Here is a 14,640-nt window from a genome sequence, read left to right on the forward strand (position 1 = left end):
GTGCATGATCGTACCCCAGAAGTTTATGTTTATCTAGGCGTTTCTTAGGGAAAGTGTGTCCAACTGGGTCGTGCGATGGGTGCTTTCAAATGGTCGCTAACGAAGATTATCATTATTTACTAACGCCAATGAAAGCTTGGCCGAAACATATTGCCACACTTTGTGAGGTCACAAGATCTTTAAACTAGAAGTAGCTTCCATTAGGCTTTCCCTTGTGCCAACAAATCTCATATATCATCTTAACTATTCATTTGGTTTTAATGTGTATTAGCGGCGCAACCTTGTGTCTTCGGCTTTTCCTTCTTTCTAAAAGAGCCCCGACACGACACTCACCCGTAATTGTCTGATGTATTTGACGCAGATTAGCTTTAAATGTCCACTATGAAGTAATGACTGCTCAAACTGGTTTAGCTCACTATATGTATCTTTTTTTTTTTGGGGGGGGGTGGTGTTAAGGGAAGCAAATCGAATCTAATTGAAGCATTTCAATCCACATGTCCACTTTAACAGTCACGTAACGTAAAATTAAGTGGATATTACAGCACTAGCTGTTAAAGTGCGTAAGTGCGCTTCCAGCTGCATCGGTCGTATTATCGTATAGGTTGTCTTCTTTGCTTTAGAACGCTAATGTTGCTGCAATATCTTCGTATTGATCATAATCATACTGTCAGCATGCCAATATTACAGTTGAACGTCTGAAAAGGGTTGAAAAATCAGGGATCAGCCAATAGACAAGCGGGACGTTCACCTCCGAAAGACTACTTGTCCCAATGATCCATTAGGTCTTTCTCGTTTCATTTCATGTTAATTATTACAGCTAAAAGGTATATGCATTACGCTAACCATACCGCCTTCTTTTTTCTCAGTTTCAACAACTTTTATGAAGATAACTTGCTGCAGATATCGCTATTCCACTTATACAAGTGAATTTCTGCGAGAGGCGAAGGGCGCTTTCAGGAGAAATCGCAGGGTCATTTACTAATAAAATAGTTTCACTTAATAATTTTTTTGTTTTTTTACTGCTAGTGGATATGCAAGAAATAAAAATAAGACTGTCGTAACCAATCGGGTTACATTCCTCGAAAAACACTATTTTCTAGACATCCGCCTCCCAAATCGGCTAAAGAATGTAATGGCGTCGTAACTAATATCGTTTTAAACTGACAGGGATATGCTCTTAGGAAGCGGTGAACTCTAACAGCGATATATTTCATAGCACAGTTCCAGGACAGATATCTTAAAAGGCGTGCTATCCTTCGGGTTTCTGCTAAGAAATGAGGTCACTACGGCTCGGGTTTAAGTTTTTTTTTATTTCTACGAACAAGTAGTCATTCAGTTCTGCGACACTTATTAGAGCCTGCATACGTTAAAAGAAGAAAGACCAGAGGTGGTGCAGGGAAATCAATTCACTTGCACAGCTTCTGGCCCTTCTGATCCTGTATACAGCATGGCCATATGCGCACGATATCAAACCTGCCCGCTTTATTGCTGCTGCAGATGACGTTGGACACAGCGGGAGAGTATTCCTTGCGCTTTCTGTCTATCGACGTGCCACTGCATCTCGCGCATACGGACCGTATCTTGGCCTCCGCTGATCCAACACCTGCACCGCGAGACGTGGCGCCTCCACTGAGCACTTATCATCCCTATAGTCTCAACAACAATAAAAAATTGTGCAGCACCGCGTGTTATTTATTGACCGCAACTTAATGGGTTGCGCAAACAGAGAACCAATTAGTTTGTATAGCGGCCCCTGCAACACACTCGGAAACCAGTTGAATGAACGCGCTTGTAAGTGCTCGGTATGGGCCTCTACTGAGTGGCGCTTTGCCGAGTGCCCAAAAGGGGATAAATTGCCATCAACATATTGTTGATGATATGCGTGCTCGCACATAAAACCAACCGAGGCCTTTCTATTTACATGGCGTACAAAATTCTGATTCACGTCTTACACACGATTCCTTTTTCTCCAAGCAAGTGAACTCAGCCTAAGGCAAAACCGTTGGAGCTATTTATTCGGGTGCAGTTGGATGACACAATCACTACCTCTTCGCAGAATAAGAAGCACAAGACCAAAATAAAAGTTCAGCAAACTTAAATATTAGATATCCTGAAAGCACTCACAAGGCACGACACGTTCAAAAGCCTTTGCAAGCGTGGCCCAATCTCTAAGCTTAAAAAACAAAAGTCAATGATACAATTTCCACGCTGGCTTCATGCATGGTCAAAAACACGAGTTTCTACATAGGCCACCGTCCAGCCGTAGCTAAAACAGCCTGATATCACGATAGAATGCGCAAGCGCGACTGAACGAGGACGTAGAAAGAAGCAGACACACATGTTACACATATAAGATACATTTATTAGGACATATAATTATTACATTATTGCAGCATAAAAGTCCCAGCAGAGCTTCTGAGTTCAAAATCTATGCACTATTTCACGTCAAGACATTCACTTCACATCAAAGTGTTAGGACGGACATTTGTATCAATCTGTGTCCGAATCATTTCCGCTTCACGCGTCATGCTTCGCTGTGCAGCGGACGAAGCCTTCCGGACTACACGTACACAAGTTTTTTCACGCGATCTCCTGCCAGTTTTTTGCGTAGCTTGGAGTGCACACTTCTAACCCCGGACCAGTTTCTTTCATGTGCCACAAAATAAGGGGGCACTGGCAGTACGCGACAAGTGAGAGATGGCGAGGGTTGGTTGAAGCAAACGCCTTCGTGGATGGATGGATTGGAGCAGGTTAGAGTACCGTCGTGTCGCAGTCACATTGAATCAATATTGAAGCCGATTCGGATCAAATTTCTCAGTTTCGTTCAAGCATGGTCGCTGCTACACGGTTCAGCAAACCGAATCGAGTTGGTGCAGCCATCGATTTAGCTCACTTGGCATGACGGTGATGACGACGGCCTTTAAAAAAAATTCTTTAGATACGTCGAAAGAAGTCGCATTACAAGAGAAGAATTCCGCGGGGAGCTCTGTTTTGAAGGCGTAAGCATTTCTACGTCGACCGAACGAGAATACTGTCTGACACCTAAGACAGAGGCAATGACTCATACTCCCCTAAACAGTGACTCGTTCACCGTAAGCAATCGCTCATAACCACGTAAACAAGAAAAAGACGTAACAGGCATGTTCTGTCGGTGTTTTCTTTCAAGACATTTGTTTGTGGGCTGACATTCCCAAATTACCGTGGAATAACACTGCAAAGCATTTAATACAAAGTGTGAGCAGCTTTAATGAGAGAAGAACTTTAGTGCAGTGTAGAATAATGTTTCGCTCATGGGACGTCGACGCCCGACGACGACACGGGATTTCCTGCGACACGGGGTCTTTAACGAATTTGCGTTAAAATGCAATGGCTCATAAGCACGTATGCGCTCAGCAAAGTGAGGCATGCATTCATTGATATCACCCATACAAAACACATAACAGAGTACGTTTCAATGCAGAACAAGCTGAAAACAAGCACCTGAACTATCAGTAAAAAATTGCACGCCCCCCTCAGCTCTGCAAGGGTGGTTTTGAAATAGCTTCGCCGTGTATCCAGGTTGATAATGACCGACAAGAGTAGATAGGGGTCGGATCCTGGTCGATAAGCTTCATAACGACCAATGACGGTTGATAAGGATTTATACTAGTGAGATAAAGTTTCATAACATTCATAATCACACCGGGCTGCGTGGATATGAGCAAGTTTCAGAATGATTACGCATACTAAGAGAACTCCCAGAGGAGTTTCTGCGGGAAAATTCTTTTCAATTTTATCCTGGTTGAAAAAACGGAAAAAGATCCGTTTTCCCTGACATTTTGATGTTTCTTTTTTCTTTTTTCAACCGCTTACGTCGATACGTATGTATCACGGCGCCTGGACAGGAATGCGTGGGCCGACCGAGAGAGTGCAATACCGAGCCTACATATATATATATATATCAATTTAGCCTTTATCCGCTTCATATTTTTTAAATCCACTTTGTCAAATACTGTGAGGGGGAAAGAGCGTGCCGACAGCGCCTGGGCACGTAGCCTGCGGTTCTATCACGCGCGTCGTAGGTGCCGGCACTGCTGCAGCAGTGGTTGCGGCTGATGCATGGGGGATGCGGTGACTGCAGCGGCAAATGTGTTGGCGTAGTCTAGCGCCGTATTAAAAAAATACATGCTTTCATAATGTCTGCCGCTCATGTATGCAAACTGCTTCGCTGGTAATGAATGTTGCGGTCCCACAATTTTCTTTTTTGCCTTAGACGCCCATATTTCAAAGTAAGAGTGCTCATTTTGTATTTGTGTGTGTGTGTGTGTGTGTGTGTGTGTGTGTGTGTGTGTGTGTGTGTGTGTGTGTGTGTGTGTGTGTGTGTGTTTGTGTGTGTGTGTGTGTTTGTGTGTGTGTGTGTGTGTGTGTGTGTGTGTGTGTGTGTGTGTGTGTGTGTGTGTGTGTGTGTGTGTGTGTGTGTGTGTGTGTGTGTGTGTGTGTGTGTGTGTGTGTGTGTGTGTGTGTGTGTGTGTGTGTGTGTGCGTGTGTGTGTGAGTGTGTGTGCGTGCGTGCGTGCGTGCCCTACCTACACACCATTACATAAATGATCAGTGGTACGCAAGCACGCAATGAGGAATTTTCGTGCATGTCGTTCCCAACGTCTTGCTGTTGTTTTTCGGTTATTAGCTGTGATTAAAGGCAAGGTAGGCTACACTGGAAGTTGGATATTGGTGAGGCAAAGACTAGGTGCACATACGCAGAAACACGCGCCTTTAATTGTCAAAGGCACGAATCGCACATAATTGCGAAAATTATAAGTCAGGGCGTATTTAGGAATCGGGCAATCCGTTTTGTTTTCTTAACCTAACGAATAGATTTTAAGAAGCCTTAGAAAGTCTCTCGTCGATGGTAATTGAACCAGATGGCTTAGTGGTGATGACATCGATCAAATGTTATTCCTATATGGCCGTGGTTATGTATATATTTATTCCCATTAGTGCTTTACTGGCCTCTAAGTAAGCGGCTAAGTGGGTCTCAGTAACAACGTGTCACCGTAAAGGGGAGCGGAACGACCCGCCGTGCAGCGCGGGTTGATCTGTTAGAAAGACGCCGCTGTAGCGGCTACAGACCAGGGAATAATGACTCGCTGTTAGTGCGAATTAGTTGTATGCCTCGCCATTACGGACTTTGTATCGGCCGCTGTAATCTCGTCTGGACGCAATTTAAGCTACTGTTCTCGTGTAGTTTGCATGACCATCGAGTAGGGTCAAATAGAGGGAAGTGTGCCCTCGTGTGCAGCGCCTATAGGCAAAGGCAGATTTCGAGATGCGAAAGTCCCCCTGCCCCCTTCTCCCTGCCCCGTTTCTCGCTCGCTACTCCCACATACACGCTAGGGTCGGGCAAAGGTAGCGCAGCTCTCGCTTGCATGGATGCTTGAGTAAACGGAAATAAACCACTGCTTAGACACAACATCACATTTTCAGCCCGCCGGCGACTTCTAGCGCGGCTCCCGTTACGTATGAGCTAGCCGTGGGTGAGCAGAGGAACTTGACGGCCTCAGCGATCTCGCGAGAATGAGCGGCCCTCTTCAGAGCCGCCATTGAGCAGACAGCGGCCTTTTGTTCGTCGGGCAGAGACGCTGTCATGGGTGTATCGGTCCACCCAGGAAGCACTGTGTTACAGCGGATTCCGTGCTCTGCCAGTTCCTGCGCCGCAGACTTGGTGAGCGCAATGACGCCGGCCTTAGAAGCGGCGTGCGCCGAAGCGTTCAACCAGCCGCCTTTGGCCGCGATGGTGGATATATTCACGATCGATGCGCCTCCTACGGGCAGCTCCTTTGCTGCACGAATCATCTCGCGGCCAGCAGCGCGGGTCACCAGGAATGCACCCTGCGAATGAATGCATAATATTGATGCGCGAACGAAGAACTGAGAACTGAAGGCTATTTACAAAGTATATTTACAAAGCATAACTGCAGCGCTGGCCAGCTCAGCCGGCAGCTCGAGAGCCAGAGTGCGTACATCCGCTTCGTGATACATGCATACACGCAATATGCATGCATCATTTCTCCCCGGCGGCAGAAGCACCGCACCAGTACGTCTAAATATCGGTGATAACAACAGAGTAGTACGGTTTGAGGCGTGTGACATGCACAACCTCAGTGGAATTCGGGGCAGACGAGGCACTGGTACTGACTGGGGCGATTTCCTACGAACTGGAGTCACGGCACGCAGTACACGATATGCGCCTGTGTACCGAGACAGGCATTTTTCTGACAGGCCAACGGGACAAGTCGGGGACCACAGGAGTACCAGAGATCCACGCGAAAAGTGCTCGTCTCTCTGTTGGCGATCGTACAAACGCCGTTACTTCTCTTGGGAGGTCAGGAGACGAGCGCGGGAAATTTAGCGGGCTTGTGCTGCCCTGATGATGGCGTCAAGTGCATACTCGCTGGTCTCTGCTGCGGCGCATAGAAGGGATGCGTTTGACGTAATAGTTCTGCGGAAACACGCAAGGTGGAGGGACGTAATAAAGGCAAAATGAGACATCTACCCAATCTACTCAATAAGAGTGAATGCCCCAAGTGTGTGCTATTCTTAATCGGCAAGGGAGCACTTAGTTCTACCGTGATGCTCCCCCCGATATTCACTTTCCTAATTTTGATTTGATCAAGTGCAGTTTATTGGATATCTGAGCATTCCACTGTTTCTGCCAGCGGATGTTCAGCTTGTGGCGCAAGTATGGTTTAAGATCTCTGGCTGGGATGGGTATGTTTGTGTCCGTGTCGCTAAAAGCTACTGAGGTAGCCTTCTCGTCAGCAGTTTCATTGCCTTTTATGCCACAGTGGCCAGGTGCCCGACATAGGATGGTAACTTGTTTAGCATTATAAGCAGAACATAGCAATGTATACAGCTCATTAAACACGGCGTTTTCTTATGTTTTCGTAGATTCATTAGAGCTCAGACTACACTCAATGAGTCTGTGAACACAATAGCCCTAGTGAGATTCGTTTGTTTGATGTGCTCTACTGCAGAGAGCGTTGCGTATGCTTCCGCTGTAAAAATACATGTATGTGGGTTCCATGTACCGGATATTTAAAATGTTGGTGCTAGTGCTGCGTAAGCAACACATTTAGAAAATTTATTCAGGCCAAGCTGCACTTGTCACTCGCAGATACTAAGCTTACATGACTTCTAACCTATTTGGATATCATATACATATACTGAATAAAAGATTGTACTTGGTGTGACAGTGTGGAGAGAGTTCATTCTTTTAAAAAATAGAGTGCAGCTCAGCCCTCTGCCCAGTGACACACCAGTCTCCTGAGTATATAGACGAGACAGGATGTTACCAATCGGAGCAGGGAATGTGTGGTTGGACAGATAACTTTGATTAACATTTATCATGTTGCCTCGGACGCAGATTCCAGCCACATCACAAAGGATTCCGAAACGCTAAGTAGTATTATATGCTTTTTCCATGCCTAAAAGTACCGATCAGAAAAACTGTTTGTGCGCAAAGGCATCACGGATATTTGTCTCGATGCGGACAAGCTTCTAGGTAGCACTAAAGAGATACATGACGTTTCTATATCGTTTATCTGAGACGAAAGAAACGGTTTAAAGAAGAGACGAGTAAGAGAACTTCGTTGGTAAAACGTCGTATATGCCTACAAATGTACAGCTTCATTACCTTTTTTAAGACCACCTAGAGCAGCTCTTCAAAACGTATTTGAAAAGCTGGTCCTGAAATAAGTTTGGGAAAGACACAAATATTCCCTTTGCCATGGCTCTTCATATATGATCTCTAATCGCTTTTAAGACGTTATCTCATAGCTAGCCTAGAAGTAGCCTTGAAAAGTTTACGATAATCTGAAGCTCGTTTTCGCGGCTTTCAAATGAATCGAAGCGTCGGTGTCTAGTGCTACTGAGTTCCTGGCACAGTGCCAAACACTCTTCCCTATAGAGGCCGACGCATCCTTGACCAAATCCCCTGAAAATGCACATGCCCACGAAAATTAATTCTCAATGCCGCTTTTGGTATGCAGTAGTGATGTTTATAAACAAAATGGGAATGACATCCCGCTTAGAAATGGGCGCGTCTTGACAGTCGGTGAGGCCAAGATTTTTGTGCCAAGGACACATGAAAAGAGCATATGACAAGCCAACACTTTATTGCAAAAATAGTACTTATGCAAGGTTTGTGCAAAATATATGTGAAACGCAAGGTAAATTGAATTAAAGGCACATCAAGAATCAACACAGCTACCAGAAAGAATTCTTAATGAACTAGAAATTGATTAACAATGGCTAGAACATACATAAACGAAATTCGCAAGTACGCATACAATGACGAACAGCAAGAACGCGAACTGCGTCAAAGTTTCTTATTTTGCACAGTAAAGAGCCCATGCTCTCAGACGAACAGACGGGAGTTATTTAGAAATTGATATCACAGCAACTGCAAGAAGCAGAATGAAACTGCGAGATTTAATCGCATGGTATCTACCTACAAGCTATATTACCAATAATCTAGGAGTTCAAGTGAACACAAAAAGGACTAGCGACACATACGATCAAAAATCAATCCTGTGATAAAAACCAAACAATGGGAACATGTTAAGCTTGAAAATATTGTCTGTACGGTACATCAAATATAGTAATGGTGAGAGAATTAAAAGCACCTCAAAACTAAAAAACAATCTCGTGGATGATCCTTAAGTATACTGAAACAAGGAAATCTGTGTAACAAGTGAGCACCACTGTAATGCAGAGCACGATGTGACTGAGTAACGCTATATATAACAAAAATAATCATAGTACTCTAGTACGCAAGAAATCAATGTACAAGCCTCATTATTAGAAAATTGAATACATTAGTACAGCTTGCACACCTCTCCAGTCTCCTAAAATAAATGAAAGAAATTGGCTCACCATTCCGGCCCCTGCGCAAGTTGATGCCCAGCGAAGCTGTTTAGTACAACCACTACAACTGGTGGGGGGGTATGAAGTGCTTTACTGCTTTACAGTGATAGTAATTTTGACAGCACGCTGCCACCCCAACGGTGCTGCAACAATACTGAAATCAGGTGCTAGGCTAGTTATTCCATATACGCAACGCTAGGGACGTCACTTCCCACGTCGCGAGCTGCCATCACCGCGGCAGCTTGCGCTGCAGTATTCGCTATAGGGAAGCTTATGCGGGGAGGGCTACGTGCCTCGCTGTTACCAGGCGCACCTTATCAATTATGTGGCTGGGATGCTTGTTTTGCGCTTGTTCTTTATTAAAAGGTACGCTGTTCTATATGTTGCATCCGTGCTTCCAAAGAATGTATGCACTGTGCGCTTCACTTTTCTGAAGGCTCTGCCTTTACGTGGTTACGATTCATCGTTTCTGGACCTGCACTGCCACCGCGATCGGCCGATATTTTTGTTAAAAGACACGGACTATTTCGTTAAAGTGGACCCGACATTTTGCACTACGGTGGTCATTGAAATGTTTTGAATGCAGATGCAGTGACTTCACCAGAACGACTTGTCCACATACTATCTCTGACACATGTATGCACTCACTCTTCACTTGGTAGCACTGAACTTTAATTGTTCCCACTCGGTGTGCTTGCCAGCTAAGTGGGCAGGCCTCGCACTCAAATTTTTGCAGCTTCTAATGAACCATATAGCAGCAGACTTAAGCTACAATATGAAAGATATCCTAAAGTTATGACTCGTGAAAGGGGCATGAGCACAAAATATGCAACTACAACACTGTATCCAGACAAGAAAATGAACATAAGCAATGCTAACTATAAAAAATGCATAGCGGCAATTGTTTTGAACAAGCTGTTTAATGAAATGGGCACATAATATGTAGATTCTGCATGAAGTATAGTAAGCATTTTAGCTAAGGAATGACAATGTAAATTGCGTTCATTCGCCCTTCCTGTGCTAGCAATCTGATTACTTGTATTGCTTAAACGATTTTGAGGACGTCTTTAAAAGCAGATGAGGGAAGATGCCCCGATGTGTATCCGCATATTCTCCCGCCCTTTTTATGTTACCTGTCATCTGCTTACTACCGTTCAAGACACCACGCTAAGTTACGAGGCGTTAGTATGATATTGCTTAATTTATTGGCCCAATGTCGCCTTGTAACCACAATTTCAACTAAGACCTCCAGGTAGGGACAAATATATGCAATTAATCATGCACAAATCCATTACAATACCAGGCTAAAGTTGCTGTGCAAATAACCCATAATGCCGCATACAGCCCTCCACACGCCAGTTACGAGCACTCTCGTGAAGTACCCTTCCAAACGCCTCATCGCTAAAGCCCCTAGGCATTGCTGATCGCGAGCCATCGCATCGCTCAGCGCCAGCAGCGGCTTGCGGATGGCGATATACCACGTGTCTCTAGTGGAAGCGCACACGGCAGCGCCCGGGTCTCCCCGTCCAATGAGAAGTCACGGTGTCGCTACCAGTCTTCGGGGCGCGTGAAAATATGTTCGGTGTGATGACGCGGTTCACTGTTGATAGGCTCCGGTTAAGTCTGCTTTCAAGTTGCGCGAAACTGCTTTAGGCTTGAGTTTCCGTGCACAAGTTCGCCCACAATAAACCAGTTTGTTTAGTGTGCTTCATTGAAGAGTGCTACATTTCTTGTGCAGGTCCGGGTAGCACCCACTTCGTAAGAGAGCGGAACACCGACTCTCAGGCATTGGAATCCAGAGAACTGACTCCAGTACACCAGCGCACAAGTCGCTGCCTCCGAGGAGACCCGGCCGAGTTCGGACTGTTTGTTGCTGCAGCTGTGCAGGCAAAAGTTACCAGCGACGGTGCAACCATGACCAGCCCGGTGGCATCCTCTCAGCTCATCGTGTACCCACCACGTACGCCCCAGTCTTTCAACGGCGATACGATCGAAGATGTGGAAGACTGGCGAGAACACTTCGAGCGAGACGCAGACTTCTACGGCTGGGACAAGTCAAGGAAGCTTCGCAACGTGCATTTCGAGTTTGAAGAGTCAGTGAGGACATGGTACGTGAATCATGAAGCGGCGCTATCTTCATGGGAAGAATGTCTGAGACAGTTGCTTGCCCCGTATGCCAGCACTGATCGACGAGAGAAGGCAGAGCACGCTCTCCAAGCCAGAAACAAGCGCACTAACGAGAGTGCTCGTAATTGGCATGTGGAGAGCGCTTTGCGGCATTACATGGCAATATTACACGAACTCTATGCAGCAAGTGCTACGTATTTTTACCCATCAACCTACTTAATGAACCGACATCCCTAAATGCCTAAGAGGTTCCTCCGTTTCACGTACGCTTGGAAAACTTGTTGCACAAGGACCAAGAACAGCGGATGCCCTGTTGCACGAAGTGCATGAACAGCGCACAAATCGACAAATAAAAACGCGCGAGCGGCTCCGAAACTCCAGGCGTACACAAGACACATGCACGAACTCGGTGTCTGCTGAGTTCGAGGCTGCGAAGCTCGGTGGCCGGCACCAGTCACAAACATAAAAACGATAGTGACTACCTGGAGTAACAGGTTATTTTACGCCAAGGTGATTCACGACTCACAACCGCAGTATCCCCTAGTGAGTTATACAGAGCATATGGGGTATCCGATCACGAACTGGAAACTATAACAAGGACAAAGCTTTGGAAGCAGCGAAAGATATTGCTAGCATTCCGAGGCGCCGAAGAAAATCGAATGCGGCAGTCTCATATTGGACAAAAACTTCCTCTTAACACCATGAAATACCAGCCACGTGGGATAAAAGGGCCGAAATACAATCGAAGCTTAATGACAAGCGATAACAGGACGGTGTGGTTCACACAATATTCTACGAGTGCGCTGCAGGCCAGGGCATGCAATTCGAGGGGCACCTCACCTCATGTCTTGCGCTACCGCACTAGTGGTGAACATTAACAAACAGCCCGTTTGTCAGTTCTCTTGTTTGCAACATTTTTGCTAAACGGAAGAGTGAAATACCACAGTGACTGGTGTCTAGAGGATATTGGTAATGTGCGCTGAATTGGCATTTCCACCTTTCTTCGCATTCTGCAAAACTTGCTAGGTTCACGCAGGACGGCCGATCCCGATGCCGGGCACCCAAAAGCAACATTTGGTCTCGAACTTTTATCGTAATACTGCTCTCAACGCCTTAATGACAACGTCACTGAAGATGCCCTCACACACACACACACACACACACACACACACACACACACACACACACACACACACACACACACACACACACACACACACACACACACATATATATATATATATATATATATATATATAAATATATATATATATATATATATATATATATATATATATATATATATATATATATATATATATATATATATATATAGCCATAGCGACATGACCATGAGCTTGAAGAGCAAATTAGCGGCCTCCGCTCCGCGCTCTCGGATGGAAAACTCAGCGACTCTCCAAATTAAAATCATACAAACAAATCGCTCCACATGCAGTACCAAGTAAGCCAACAAAGCACAATACTTACTTGACAAAGGACAGCGCTACCGAAAAACAGTGAGAAACCCGAAACTGTTCACACGAGTAGAATTTCGGAACTATGCACAGACCACTTTCATACTGCAACCTTGGCCACCAGCTCAGATGCCCTTCAAATTAAAACCATACAAACAAACCGACGCACACGCAGTGCGAAGTAAGACAACAAAGCACAATACTTGCTTCCCGACGGACAGCGCTACCGAAAACAGAGAGAAACATATGACTACCCAAACGAGCACAATTGCGGAACCATACAGAGACCGCTTTCACACGGCAGCCACAACAGCTGCAGTGTTGCCAAGTCGGACAACGTGGAGTGGCCCAAAGGTAGCCAAACACAAAAAAGAGCAAAACAAATTTGTAGCCAAATATAGCCATCGTTATTTTCAGTTTTATCTGTACATACATTTTCGCATTCGACTACGGTAATCGCTTTCTTGTACAACCCATCGTAAAAAAATGTCCGTGATGCCGTGACGGTCGACCCTTGACATCTACAACAGCTAAACACCTTGAAGGGGCAGCGCAATATGGCGAAGGCAGCAACACACATGACAGCGCTGATCTCACAATTAACTTCATTCGAAGGCATACACAAACTTATGTACATAACCCATAGCCACGTGCCCTCCCATCAATTGCGTCATTAACAGTGCGCAGGCAAAAAACGCAAAACCCTGTAATCTAATGTTACACTATGAGGCGGCTTAAAAATTCAAATTCACTGTCATGCAAATTTAACGATGGCCTGCTTACGCAACGCGACCCTTTTTTCCTGATATAGTAGACCTCCATAATCTCCCTCGTGGTCTCCCTCGATGTCGAATGGAAGCACGAACAAAAAACTTGGAGGACGCTTGGAGGACAACTGGTCAGAAAGTTTTGTGGGACGTTGATGGAAATGAACTGATCATGATCAAACAGGCACGCTGTTCGGGATTGAAGTAGGGATTATAATTTAAAATTGGCAAAGAATATCTCCAAGGCCAGTAAGTGGCGAGGCCTGGCAATGAAATCTTGGTATTTCGAATGTAGTCTATGCGATTACTGTAAGTAAGTCGGCTGTTATTTAATACAACATAATTATTGCTTAAAATTGCAGTTGCTATATTATTAGACACTTGCGCTTTATTCTATGCTTCGGAAATCAAAAGCGCACGCATGGCTACGGCAACACGCTGAACTGCGTATCACGCGTAAAATCGTCGTTCCGTTTTCAATCCGATTGGTTTCGCTTTGACTGTTTAAATACCACAGCAGTTGGGCAGGAAACAATGGAAACACGTAGCTATTACCGCAAAAGTACTTAAGACTTTGGAAAACATGAATCGCAGGAACGTCGGATTGTTAGACAAACTACTTTGTCACACTTACGGCCGCACTTGTCGTCTGCCTCCCACTAATGCCGGCGTATAATCACTATCGCGCTCACCTACCACCGCTGCTAACAAGCTGCCAGTGAAAGCCTACATCCTCACTGCAGATAAAAAAATTCTGATCAAAAAATGTTCCACGGCGTTTTGCGCGTTACCACTTCATGATTACACACTCTGACTAGCAAATTTTCCATTGCATTAAAAAATAGGTACCATGAAAATTGGCTCTCAGCTCTTTAATATTACCATTTAAGAGTAGAATGTGATAGCATTCAAAGATCCCTGACTGCTTCTCACCCTTCCCGGCAACTGCAGTTTATGCAACCATAATGTTTACCTGCAAACGCTGGAGGCGAACAATATGCATGAAGGCGAGCTTTCTGGTTCTTTTTTTTTCATTCCACTCGCATGGCAGGCACCGCCGATGCTGCGGAGGCGAGTGCCATCTGTATGGTGTTGCAAGGAACCGAGCGGGGCGCGCCGCTCCTACTTCGCAGTAACCGCTTGTCCTCGTTTTTTTCCTGTGTCCCATGTCCTGATTCGCGCTGCACCACTCAGTCTCCTGGAAAACCAACTAGCCCAAACCATCGCCCCCCTACTAAGATGTCGAACAGCAGCTAGAAAAGGGGCTTTTGTTCGAGGTTCCGCGTAACAAACATAGTTTTCTCGTATAATCAAATTACAATTCGACGCTACCATGTCTATAGAGTGAGTGTAAGTTATATTTTACGA

General features: G+C 45.3%; 1 protein-coding gene across 1 annotated transcript in view; it reads right to left on the minus strand.

The window, feature by feature from the left end:
* Nucleotides 1–4,539: 4,539 nt before the first annotated feature.
* LOC142559376 (estradiol 17-beta-dehydrogenase 8-like) overlaps nucleotides 4,540–14,640 on the minus strand; it is a 35,110-nt gene continuing 25,009 nt past the window's right edge. The window contains exon 3 of the mRNA XM_075670981.1: nucleotides 4,540–5,867. Within this exon, the coding sequence (XP_075527096.1) occupies nucleotides 5,451–5,867 (417 nt within the window). The 3' untranslated portion in view covers nucleotides 4,540–5,450. The remainder of the gene's footprint in view (nucleotides 5,868–14,640) is intronic.

Source organism: Dermacentor variabilis, chromosome 10 (assembly GCF_050947875.1).
Source record: "Dermacentor variabilis isolate Ectoservices chromosome 10, ASM5094787v1, whole genome shotgun sequence".
Taxonomy (NCBI): Eukaryota; Metazoa; Arthropoda; class Arachnida; order Ixodida; family Ixodidae; genus Dermacentor; species Dermacentor variabilis.